The sequence below is a fragment of the Anabrus simplex genome, chromosome 11 (assembly GCF_040414725.1).
Source record: "Anabrus simplex isolate iqAnaSimp1 chromosome 11, ASM4041472v1, whole genome shotgun sequence".
Taxonomy (NCBI): Eukaryota; Metazoa; Arthropoda; class Insecta; order Orthoptera; family Tettigoniidae; genus Anabrus; species Anabrus simplex.
The window spans coordinates 18,175,488-18,187,937 of record NC_090275.1 but is presented as its reverse complement, the minus strand read 5'-3'; the positions used below and the strand labels follow the sequence as shown (position 1 = coordinate 18,187,937).

The 12,450-nt window shown below is 39.2% G+C and overlaps 1 protein-coding gene across 1 annotated transcript in view; it reads left to right on the top strand.

The window, feature by feature from the left end:
* Positions 1-12,450, top strand: part of LOC136883434 (uncharacterized protein CG43867) — a 357,708-nt gene that overhangs the window by 240,506 nt on the left and 104,752 nt on the right. The window contains exon 3 of the mRNA XM_067155715.2: positions 4,983-5,120. Within this exon, the coding sequence (XP_067011816.2) occupies positions 4,983-5,120 (138 nt within the window). The remainder of the gene's footprint in view (positions 1-4,982; positions 5,121-12,450) is intronic.

The window sequence follows — 12,450 nt, the reverse complement described above, 5'->3', positions numbered from 1 at the left end:
ACAAGTCTTGCAAAGCATTTCGTGGACCAAAAAGCGGCAAGCTTCCGCAAGTAGAGGAGGATCTGCTTAAATATATGATCTTGTTACTCAACGTTGGATAAGCCATTTCTCACGAAATGCAGTATTTTAAAGAATGTGACATAACCGCAGCACATGGAATCAGTGTCTCGGATTTGAAGGTTAGCCGAGGCTTGATTAATTTTATGAAGAGAAATGTATTTCCTTTTCGAGGGAGAACAGCATCATGCCAAAAAATGACGAATGATTTAAACCATTTTCATCGCTTTGTGATTGAGAAGCGTAAAGTGAAGGAATATTTGATCTCCCGTATAGGAACCGCAGGTCAGACGGCAATCAGTTTCCATATGCCACAAAGTCGAACAATCGATATGAAAGGAATATACAGTGTTATCGTGCGCTCTACCGAAAGCAAAAAAAAAACAACGATGTACTGTAATGCTTGCTGGAACAGCTGATATCAGAAAGCTTGCACCTCACATTGTTCTAAAACGAAAAACAATGTCTAAAGCAAAATTTCCGCGAGTGATCCACGTTCATGTTCAAGAAAAAGGGTGGATGGACACGTCACTCGTACAAGATTGGATACGAACGGTTTGGGGTAATGTAGCAGGGTCCCTCCTTCGATGCCCGGCACTTCTCTTGTTGGACAGTTTTCTTTCTTTGCCGGCATGTCATTGTTGTGACATTACATGAATTGTACTTTTGTTAGTTCATGTTTATTTCAGTTCAGGTCGTATTGTCAGCTCGTAATGGGAAGAATATTTTCCAGTGTCGGTACTTCAATCCCTCGTGTCTAACTTACTTGATGTACCATATTTATCTTTTCAGAAAAATTCTCACGCCGGAATTTTACGCCAAATGACGGTGAGTTGAACCAGTTGTGTTTATATTTGATGTATCTTTTAAATGTAAATGAATTGTAAATATCTGAATTCCTTGAATAACTTACGCATCCAAAGTTTTCGCCTGTATTTTTCGTCAAAAAAGTGCGTTAATTACGCGAGAAAATACGGTATTATACATTTTGTTGCGCGTGTCGGTGTGACATAAATATTATTATTCGCTTAAGTGTCATTAATGAGAATGATTACGTACATTTTCTTGTAACCATTTTTATGTTTTGGTAGTTTAAGATTTTAAATTTAATGGTCAATTCGCATTGTAACTGTAGATATATATGCCTTTGATCTTTACCTTTTTTCACCTAGACTGTGGTAGAATATACCGGTATGTGTTGAAATCCAAGAATTAAAAAATCTTCCTATTTTTGGTTTCTAAAAGTTGGCAGGTATGAACTATAAAACGTTAATATGTATTTATTCTTTCTTTCTTTCTTTCTTTCTTTCGTCGATTTTTGCTGTTCCTCTTCCTCTCCTCTGCCCAAATGTTCTTGGACTTTTCATTTTGTTTTTCCTGAAACCCCTTGATCAATTTTAGCTCGAAACATATCTCTTTTAAAGATTTCTTTTGGACTGATGCCAACTTCGTTCATGTCTTTTCTCTTTACTACCCATTTAGATGTTGCTATTAATTTGATGATGTAATTGAAGATTATCTTTGTCAGTCCACTCTCGTTCGTTCTTGTGACGTGCCCATAAAACTTCAGTCTCCTCTTACGTATGGGTTCTCCGATCTTCTTTGTCTGTCTGTACAGATTTCATTTGTCCTATTCCTCCATGTACCATTTCTTTTTCGGGTCCTAAGATCTTTAGAATATTTTTCTTTACTTCTTCTCTAGCTCATCCATCTCCCCTTTCTTATTCAGTATCAGATATTCTGAACTGTAAAGTGCCCCTGGCTTCTTAACCGTGGTATAGTGTCTTATATTAGCTTTATTTATTTATTTATTTATTTATTTATTTATTTATTTATTTATTTATTTATTTATTTATTTATTTATTTATTTATTTTTAGTTCCGTTTGGGCCTGCTATGGACCACGTGGTTCTTATCTCTAGCAGCTTTCTTCTTTGACCAGTACTCCTTCATTCTTGCACTGTGAATGTCTTTTCGCTCCTGAGTCCATTTCACACCTCCTCCCGGACGTACTGTTTTTTCTGTTAGTGACTGGAGAGAGTTTGATGTTCTGATCATATTTATTTATTTATTTATTTATTTATTTATTTATTTATGTATGTATGTATGTATGTATGTATTTATTTATTTATTTATTTATTTATTTATTTATTTATTTATTTATTTATTTATTTATTTATTTATTTATTTATTTATTTATTTATTTATTTATTTATTTATTTATTTATTTATTTATTTATTTATTTATTTATTTATTTATTTATTTATTTATTTATTTATTTATTTATTTATTTATTTATTTATTTATTTATTTATTTATTTATTTATTTATTTATTTATTTATTTATTTATTTATTTATTTATTTATTTATTTATTTATTTATTTATTTTTGATACAGTTCAGGGATGGTGAGCAGAGAAAGGGTATAGCCACACATACACGAAGGTGCCTCCATCCCCACTTAAAATTTCAGTTAAAGAAATACAAGTATAGGCTACAGAATGTGCTTGTGTACGGCTACCGTATTTAAATAGACGTGTTATTTATATAATATTCACAGGACCTGTTCAACATTCTAGTAATTCTGCACACACAGTTTCATCCCCACATACACTTCAGCTAGACTGGCTCACTCATATCCACATAGAGTCTCGTTCACTCGGGATCACATAAACTTTCATCCGCCGGACTGAGTGGCTCGGACGGTTGAGGCGCTGGCCTTCTGACCCCAACTTGACAGGTTCGATCCTAGCTCAATTCGGTGGTATTTGACAGTGCTCAAATATGTCAGCCTCTTGTCGGTAGATTTAGTGCCACGTAAAAGAACTCCTGCGGGACTAAATTCCGGCACCTCGGTGTCTCCGAAAACCGTAAAAGTAATTAGTGGGACGTAAATCCAATAACATTATTATTAAACTTTTATCCGCCCGCCCACGCATAATGAACATTCACACAGTAAAAAATTATTTTAGAGAAATGAAAGAGCACACTAAAGGGGTGACTTTTAATGGTATTCAGGTCCACAGCATTCTGAAAAATTTAAACTAAAAATAAATATAAAGAAAACAAAACTCATGACAGGTAGAAAACGCTTAAATAACACACCGATAGAACAAGTCACGGAATTCCCCTATTTGGGTAGTGTAATTACCTCTGGTAACAGATCCCTTTCAGGAATCAAGAAAAGAATAGTGGTAGCAAAACAAGCCTTCCAAAATAAAAAAATTATTGCTAAATAACCACCTCAGTTTGGAGACCAGAAAATCATTTCTCAAGACCTTTGTTTGGAGTGTGCTACTGTATGGATGCGAAACATGGACATGAGGGAAACAGGAAGAAACAAAACTTGAGGCTGCCGAAATGTGCTTTTGAAGAAGAATTAAGAGAACAAGTGTGAGGGATAAAAAACAAATGAGCTTGTTTTAAAGAACGTAAAAGAAGATCGATGTTTATTAAATACGATAAAGAAGAGGAAGAGGAAGTTCCTTGGACGCGTACTGAGACGTGACTCTCTTCTCCAAACCATTACGGAAGGTAGAGTACTGGGAAAGAGACCCAGAGGACGATCAAGGATGTCATACATCAGGAACTGGCTTGTGGTTCATATAGCAACATGAAGAGGCTAGCAGGAGATAGTCAGATGTGGCTACAGCGACAAGGCATTGCCTTTAGTAGATGATGATGATGATGATAATGATGATGACAAAACTTCCAGCAAGTAGTTCTTTCGTCTGTGGTGAGAGTTCATTCCATAGCCGAGTAGAACGAATAAAGAAGCCACTTTGATAACTTGCTGTTCTTGCAAGTGGAAGGAAAAGGAATACACTTCGGCCTCTTTGAGCGCAAACGTAAGCGCTTGAAAGGTTTGAGGTCAATGTTACTTGCGAGGGATTTTCTCAGAAAAGCAATATCTATTTGTTTACAGAGAGCTTGTATGGGGGGGAAGTGTCTTTGCTGTATTAAAATGACCGTCTTGAGCAGTTAGTCGTTCTGCTCGGCGCTGAACTCCCTCTAGTTCCGTCATGTTTTCTACTGTAGAGGGGTGACAGGAAGGAAGCTCGTACAATTGTATTGGCCATACTAATACCAAATAGGCCGTCTGAACTGCTTTCCTTCTAGCTCCCAGTAGAGATCTGCGGATAAATCGCAAGAATGTGTATGCTTTGCGCCTGATTTCCTCAACATGCATTTTTTAAATTTTAAATTGCTGCAAATATGAATGCCAAGCAATTTTATTGAGGTGCAAGGCATCGGGTTTTTGGCACACAGTGAAATTTGATGTTGTAACGGTGATCTTGCTGTAGTTAAGCGGATATATTTACATTCTGTTAGATATTCTATTTATTTCGCACCACAGAGCCACATTATCAAGATCTGACTGTAACGTATTTACGTCGTTCTCATTGCGAATGGCTCTGTAAAGATGGTGTCATCAGCGTACTGTATAAGATACACAACCTGGTAGATCGAGCGTAAAGGTCGTGTACAGAAGCAGCCCTATCACGCTAGTCCGGATTTGTAGGCAGCGATAGGTAAGAATGCAAACCAATTTGGTTAATAGGAAGTATCGCGTAGCACGTCCTTCCGCTATGTAGCAAGAGTAACATAAATTGTACGGTTTGTGATGGGCCGAACCCCTAAAGTTTATGCAAGGCTCATAACATAACCATTGTGTCGGGTAGACTATATTTCTTAACCACTTCAATAAGTTTGCATTCTAACCTATTATTGCTAGAACTCCGGAGTCTAGATTGCACATCACAGAATATGCTAGCATAAAAAGACTTTTACAACTCAATGGTCTTAAAGAGGAAACTGTTAAAAAGATTTACAACCATTATTTGTTATATTTGATTACGTGATATTTAAGGTGTTCTTGTATCTTAAATGTTTAAAGAAATGTTAACCAGTATTGTGTGTTGCAGGTGCGGATGATGGAGCAGAGGTTGGCTCAAGCCGACTGGACTCCTAGTGAAGCGACCGAACAGGTCTCCTCGCTGAACACGGCGGTGAAGCAGAAGGAAACTGTCATCAACAAGCTCGAGACCCAGGTGGAGGAGCAGGTAGGCTCTTTGCCACACGAAGTATTTATCCTTTCAAAACACACTTTTTGTTGAAGAAACATGCACTTTTTAATTCAGAAAAGCTTACTCTATTGAAAGAACTGAAAAACCAAGCAGTGGCTTTTTTTATTACTTTTCACGTCCAGATGCCCTCGAGTGCTGTTCAATACATTTTAGTGAACCTTTCAGTCAATATTCGGGGTTTAAGATCCAATACTACTGTTAGTTGCTGGGATCTTTGCCCGTGTGGAAAGGTAAACACGCCGCGCTGTACTCATGAGGGGTTGTACTGCTCAAACTGAAAACATCCTTTACTGTTCACAAACAACACAACGTACGCCTGATCACACTTCAACACTATGTCTTTTAAACCACGCGTAGTCGTGCTGACACAATAAGATAGACAGCCGCCCTCTCTCGGCGGTCACTGAAGTCATCAACTGACAGTATGATGTATGAACTCGAAACTTTATAACTGTTAGGTTATTCAGTCTGCCCAAAGCAGAATTATGTTGCCATATTCCTTCTTTTACAGGTAATTTGTGCATCAAAATTAGTTTCGGCAGACTGAAGAACATACTGTATTAGTTATAAATTAACTGAATTGAAACTGAAAAGAGATAACTTCAGATATTACAAATGAACTCCGAGGGTTGCGCTCCGTGCAACCATTAAGGTTATAAATACGAAGAGAAATTAAATGATTTTCTTTTCGATTCATTTCAATGAGTGAAAGTTGAAGTAAAAAATACGAGGAAATGAGATTGTCACCTCTGGAGATGCACATGGCCATGAGTTTCACTCAGCCTATACCAAAAATGAGTACCGAGTTAATTCCTGCGGGAGCAGTGACCGCACGTAGGGCTAACCACTCTATCGCAGTTAGTACCGTCGTTATGGATAGCCTTTACCTCCTACTCCTCGAAAGGCCTTCTTAACCTGTAAGGAGATGACTTGGCTCTTTGAATATAAGTATCTTTTTTATACGTAGTTCCTTTTGTATTCAACTGAAGTCTTCCATCTCTTATAAAGTGGATTCGACGTGAACACCGCCTTCATCTGAACCGAACGTCCTTCCTCCCAGTGCTTCCTTGAGTGGCCACTAGGCGAGGTCTGGTGAATACGGAGGACACTCAAAATGCATGCCATAACTAGGGAGCGAATTTGTAAGCAATATTAGTTTGGATTTCAACGAGTAGAAAGCTTCTCCAAGGCCACGCAACGCTTCTGTTTAAAGAGTTGCATAAATATTAGTAGCATGGTACTTTAACAACCCCTTACTAGTTATGCCACTCTTCCTACTGAACTTAACGTTTGGGCTAGAGGGAGCTTTTATAACCTGTTACTGCGTGGAAATCCGCTACCTAGTCATAACTATTGCACGGGCAGTACGGCGCCGAGCAGTCGTGTCCTTGTTGTGGCAAACATGCGTCACCAAACGGAATCGTCATTCGTCGATGAATTTCACTAATCGAAAACTGAATAACATACCACTCTTTGCATGTTCGAAGTGGGGGCGGCCGGTTTTTTTTTTTTCCACTGGCACTTCGATGATGTTTGCTTCTGTGCATGGTGCTGCCTCATATAGGATACTTGCTAAAAGCCTTCGTAACAGTAGTGCCAACGTTCGAAAGCGTGACCCGACATTTCAGATTATTATTATTATTATTATTATTATTATTATTATTATTATTATTATTATTATTATTATTAGTCTATACACTTTTAAAGTTTTCATTTGAGAAAGGTAATAAAGTTTCTGGACAAGAATGTTACAGAAGACAAAGGAACATGAAGTGGGACAAAAAAAGCAATGGAAGGAAGCTACTGCTAGGTAAAAGTGGGTGGAAGAAATAAATTGATATCGCTTGGGCATTTAAACAAACGAATTGGGAGAAATTCCCTTTAAAAATCCACGAAAACACTAATGAAATCAAAAATAATACGGCCAAAACTCTGTTCACGATGGTCGGGCCAGCTTACGAACAGTAGTACACACAGTGAAGTATTTGTGGCTCAGGCGGCAGAGCGCCTGCCTCTCACCACTAGGTCCGTGGTCCAAATCCCGATCACTTTATGTGAGATTTGTACCGGGCAAAGCGGAAGTGGGACAGGTTTTTTCTCCGGGTACTCCGGCTCTCCCTGTCACCTTTCATTCCAGCAACACTCTCCAGTATCATTTCATTTCAATTGTCAGTCATTAATCATTGCCCGAGGAGTGAGACAGGCTTCGGCAGCCGGCACAGTTCCTATCCTCGCCGCTAGATGGGGCTTTGTTCATTCCACTCCTGATCCGGTCGAATTGCTGGAAACCAGCTGTGGATATTAATATTCAGTACACACTATGGACCAGCTCTTCGGAAGCCACTGCAGATTTCAGCTAATTTTGCTGAAAGGGATCAGCTTTTCTTGTAATTGCCACAGATGTATAAGTCAGCGGCACTTGGACTGGCACATGTTTAGGGATGAAGAATGATTGAGAGAGAAAAATGGGGAGGAATCATACGGCCGACTTCTCCCTCACTCTCTCTCTCTCTCTCACACACACACACACACACACAGCTGTTGTTCCTCCTAAATTTTATATATCAATCGTCAGCAGAGGAGGAGACAGTTCTGGAGAATATATCTTAAACACAACTGTGTCGTGCAGCTGTTCGTTTCACTGTCCGATACTAGATTCGCCGTGACAAGTTCCGTATAGGCAACCTGCATGAAAATCTTAAGCTCTTCGCCGTGACGTGCTTTGGCAGGCAACCCTTCAAACACATATAACTGGCGGGTGGACTAAGATTTGCTATTTGGTTTCCCTGTCTTGTACCGCCAACTGGAGTCAAGAGCTCTTGTGTACTGTCATGTTGGCTGATCGGCAGGGATAGTCGGGAATGAATCAGGGGGTCCTGCGGGGTAGGGAAACAGTAAATCGGTATCGTAATTATTTTTAAAATTCTTCTTCTTCTTCTTCCTGGCTTTTTCCCAATTACCTGAGGTCGGCACTTCGTGTGAATTGACTCATGTTTTACGGCCGAATGCCGTTACTGACGCCAACCCTGTATGGAGGATATATTCCTTTTACATGTTTCAGTGGTGGTTGGTAGTGTATGTATGAAGACACGAGTGTTGAGACAAAAACCCAGTCCCCAAGCCAGGAGAATTAGCGATACCCAGTTAATATAACCTAACCGGGCGGGAATCGAACCCGGAAACCTTTGAATCGAAGGCCACTGCGCTGACTCTTCAGCCAATAAGCGGTCGCGCGCTCACACATACCTTGGTGCAACAGTCCTGATGGACCTTGGTCTACCAGGTCTTCAGCCTGATGGCCTGCAGATTACAACGTGACACATGGTCAGCGCAAAGTATCCTCTCTGCCTTTACTATTGGCTTTGTAGACCAGGGCCATTATATCCCCGTCAGAAACTTCCTCAGTTGTAATCACGTAGGTTGAGTGGACCTCGAGCCGGCCCTCAGATCCAGGTAAAAATCTGTGACCTGGCCGGTTTCGAACCCTGGGTCTGAAGGTAAGAGGCAGGGTCACTGCCCATAGAACGTGGGACTGCCTAAGAACGAAATAGATGTGTTATTTTAAGGTAATTGTGAATGTGTAAATATGGTCTTTTCTGTGGCATAATATTGAAAAAGAATCCCGTTTTGATCTTATTATTCTTGTGTTTGATACATGTCTAATAATAAGTGGGCATTATTGATATACTTTTTACTTGAAGCTTTAGTTTAGTAAGAAAAATTCATTCTTCGTCTTGATACTACGTAACATAGAAAAGTAGTATTTCTTTTAACACCAGTAAACTATATTATTGTATTAAAATACAGACAAAAAACCACCGTTCTACCCCTTCGGGCAAGCAATTCAGTGTTGAAAATATCAAAGGGATATGAGCTACGAATTTTAGGTAAATAAAATATAATAAAGTATGAGAATATATTCTTTATTTATTCCTAAAAATTATAATCATTTCCTTAATCAGCGTTATCCTGTCGATTAGAGTAGCAGTTTGCCTTTTTCTACCACTACGAGCGCTAATTTGAGTCAATGCAGAGTTTCACTTTAGCCCTTATAACTACATTCGGTGTGGATATTTTTCAAAAATAAAAAAAACGCCTGAGGGTATTGAACCATGGAACGCATTACAGAAAGAATTATGTAAATCAGTTAATATGGCTAGGATTTGAATTTAAAAAAAGAAAACGAGTAAAGAAACAAGCGATTATACCGTGCAATAATGCCAGCCGCATTCGAGTACGTATTTGACCGGTAAACAACCTCTGGGGAGTAAGGCATTTAAAATATATATACAATAAACCTTTTTATTACAACTTTGACAGACTTTGAGACATATGAAAAGACATTTTGAATCGAGAAAACACTTGTCATTTTAAACCTTTTTTAATAGATCACCTTCACTAATATCTCTACTTAGTTCATCTATAATATCATCACTTGTGTCCAGAAACTCTATAGCATCACTTGTAATTTACGAAAGAAGAAACATTCACAGTTATATTTACGAAGAGCACATACATCTATCCACATCGGCGGCAGTGTTAACACTGCTGTAACTCGTAGACTAACTGCGCGCCAAACTCTTACACTGTAGTGACTATACGCATTTCCAACAGAGACCACCATACAGAACTAGGATTTGTACAGCGACACTATTCGGTTAACTGAAAACGCAGCCAGATGTCATATTACGTCAGTAAGCAATTACGTTCTTAGTACTAGCCTAAAACGACAAATGCCGTGCGCACTTAGGTGCACTCGTCAACAGGTTTTAGGCTGTTTTTCCGGAACTGCATTTAGGCCGGAAGTGATTTTCGAAATTTGTATTTTTAGTTTTATAGAGCTAGCCAAGACTCACAATTTTAAACCTTTCCGGGCCTTTTAGCCCTTCAGATTTCGGCACAATTGAGGAAATTCATTAATTTTACGTTTTTCGTAGTCTGGGGACCCCTACTTTGTCTGCTAAGAAAGGTTTTCAACATTAAAATTATAAAACTAATAAAATGAATAACCTGCCATTAGTCTTAGTTCTCCCCGTCCGAACATCTTTTAAACGTGTGGTGGGTTCAGTTTTGTGCAGGTGGCCTGCCACGTCGTCGGTGTGGGCTGCGGACCATATGGCCATAGAATGTAAGGACCCTGTCGTTCAAAATGTAACAATAAGTTATGGCCAAACTTTCAGGAAACATTCCTCACACACAGAAGGAGACATGGGTCCGGAAACACTTGTTTTCCATGTTTGAATTCGTGTTCTACAACTCTACGTAGTACATCTGTACCAGGCGGTACACCTCCACGCCGCGAATTCAAATATTGCGCCAGTTGAAACCTCTCTACAGGAGAAACTCTGAACTTTAAACTCTGTATTAAATCAAAAGTTTCTCGGAAGATGTCTCTACTGTAAATTTTGAAGTGTTCTGAACTATGTCTATTTCGATTTGTATTTGTTTGTTCTGTAGCAAGAAGTGTGGACATTCTCTTCTAGATGGCACTACTTAAGAACTATAATTATGCACCCTAGTGCGAAGTGAAGGAACTGTTTTTTTGAAGAAATTTGGTATTCATAAGTTTGTTCTTTGTTAAATTTATTTCATTCATTTTTTGGGTTGGCAGTATAACCCTTCTCTTTCCGCCAGTTTTGAATTTAACCAATCAGTAATTTCTGTAATTAATTTTCCACCAATCCTAGATTTCTTCTTCAGTTTTGACTTGTAATCTTTAGCCGACCAATAAAAGTTTGTGGGCGGGTTGTTATTATTCATGAAAGGTCTCAAATGTTTCACGAGGGTATATAAACTGCTGATTTTCTAGTCTCGGGGCCACTTCAGTAACATCTTTCGCAGTGTGTGAATATATATAGCAGGGGGCGGGAAGCGCCTCTTCCTCCAAGCAGCAGTTCATCTACAAGGTAATGGCCTGTTAACATCTTCATTTCTTGCTAGCTCAGCAGTTTAACTCTCGGGGAGGGTTCGAAACCTTTAGTATGTAACCTACCCTTTTAAAATGTAAATTCTTTTCTGTCTATCTACAAATTACTAATCTGTAAAGCGGGGAGAGAGAGTGCTTCACCCTCTCGAACTCCCCTTCATTTTGAATTTGAGGTGACTATGTTTTCGTAACCGTTTTTCTCTTCCTTCGTAAAGTCTTAAACTTCTTTGCCAACTAGTCACCTCCCTAGTATGGGATTAGCCCCTGTATAACTGGCCGAGTGCCACCTAGGTTTTAAGAAGTTTCATGTAGGAGCGCAAGCTACGCCTCCAGTCAATTTGGTTTTTTGGGCCATTTAATTAACCCAGAGTTTGTTTTCTTCATGTGAAGGCCCTGTAGGTTGGGTAAAAGATACCCCTGTTTCACTGTATGTGGGTCTTAAGGGCAGTTTGGTATGAAGGTTGTTGTAGCCTTTGATAGGCTTGTAAAATTGAGAGCGGGTCTGCTCTTTTCCTCTTAACATTGTAATTAGGAGGAAGTGCTCCTCGTACTTAGGGGTTTTCTGCCCTTTAGCTATTGTGGTGGTGAGCTGAGAGCTCAGAAATTAATCTTGGGGCTCGAAGCCCAAATCTTGTAACAATTGTAATTTCTTAACTTGTTTTCCTGCTACTTGGTACCTGTTACTCTGTTGTTGTTATCTGTTGATTTTGAAAAGAAAATATAACCTTTATTAAAGTTTTAAAATTAACTTTAATTTTGTAAGTTGAGACCTATTCCCGCCCGCACATTCTTTCACCTCTAACTACCACGGATACCTATAGTTTCAGTTCTTTCTGAGAAAAGTTTACGTAAGAGGAACATATATAATACCACGAGCTCATTTTTATTAGCGAATTTACATTGAATCACTTGTCTCAACGATGAAGTGTTTGACCTGATGGTGCCGTTTACAGCATCCCAGGATATGACCAACAGTTTATTTTTCTCGGTGGCAGTGCCGACAGAGGTGGTTGTTCGGCGATCTGCTTGTCACCGAACGAACCACAAAGACATTAGCTTTCATCTTGACAGCCTCTCTACACTCGTTACAAAACTGTTCGGTAAGATCCCGTACCCAAGAATTTGCTGCTGTACGCTATTTGCAAAGTTACGCCCAGGATCCTTCTTTGCGGTACTGAACGCCAGGAGGTAAATTCGCATTCTCGTAGCTTTTGACGGATGTTCTTAATGTTGTATCGGTCGTTTCTGGCGGTATCGACATCCGTTAATTTGAGACGAGCTGTACATTCCCGATTCTCCGCGTGAGAATCCCTCGAAGCGGCGGCGAGTGGATTGTCAGTTTTAAGTAAGACGTTGCGGACGTAATGCATTGTAGTCAGC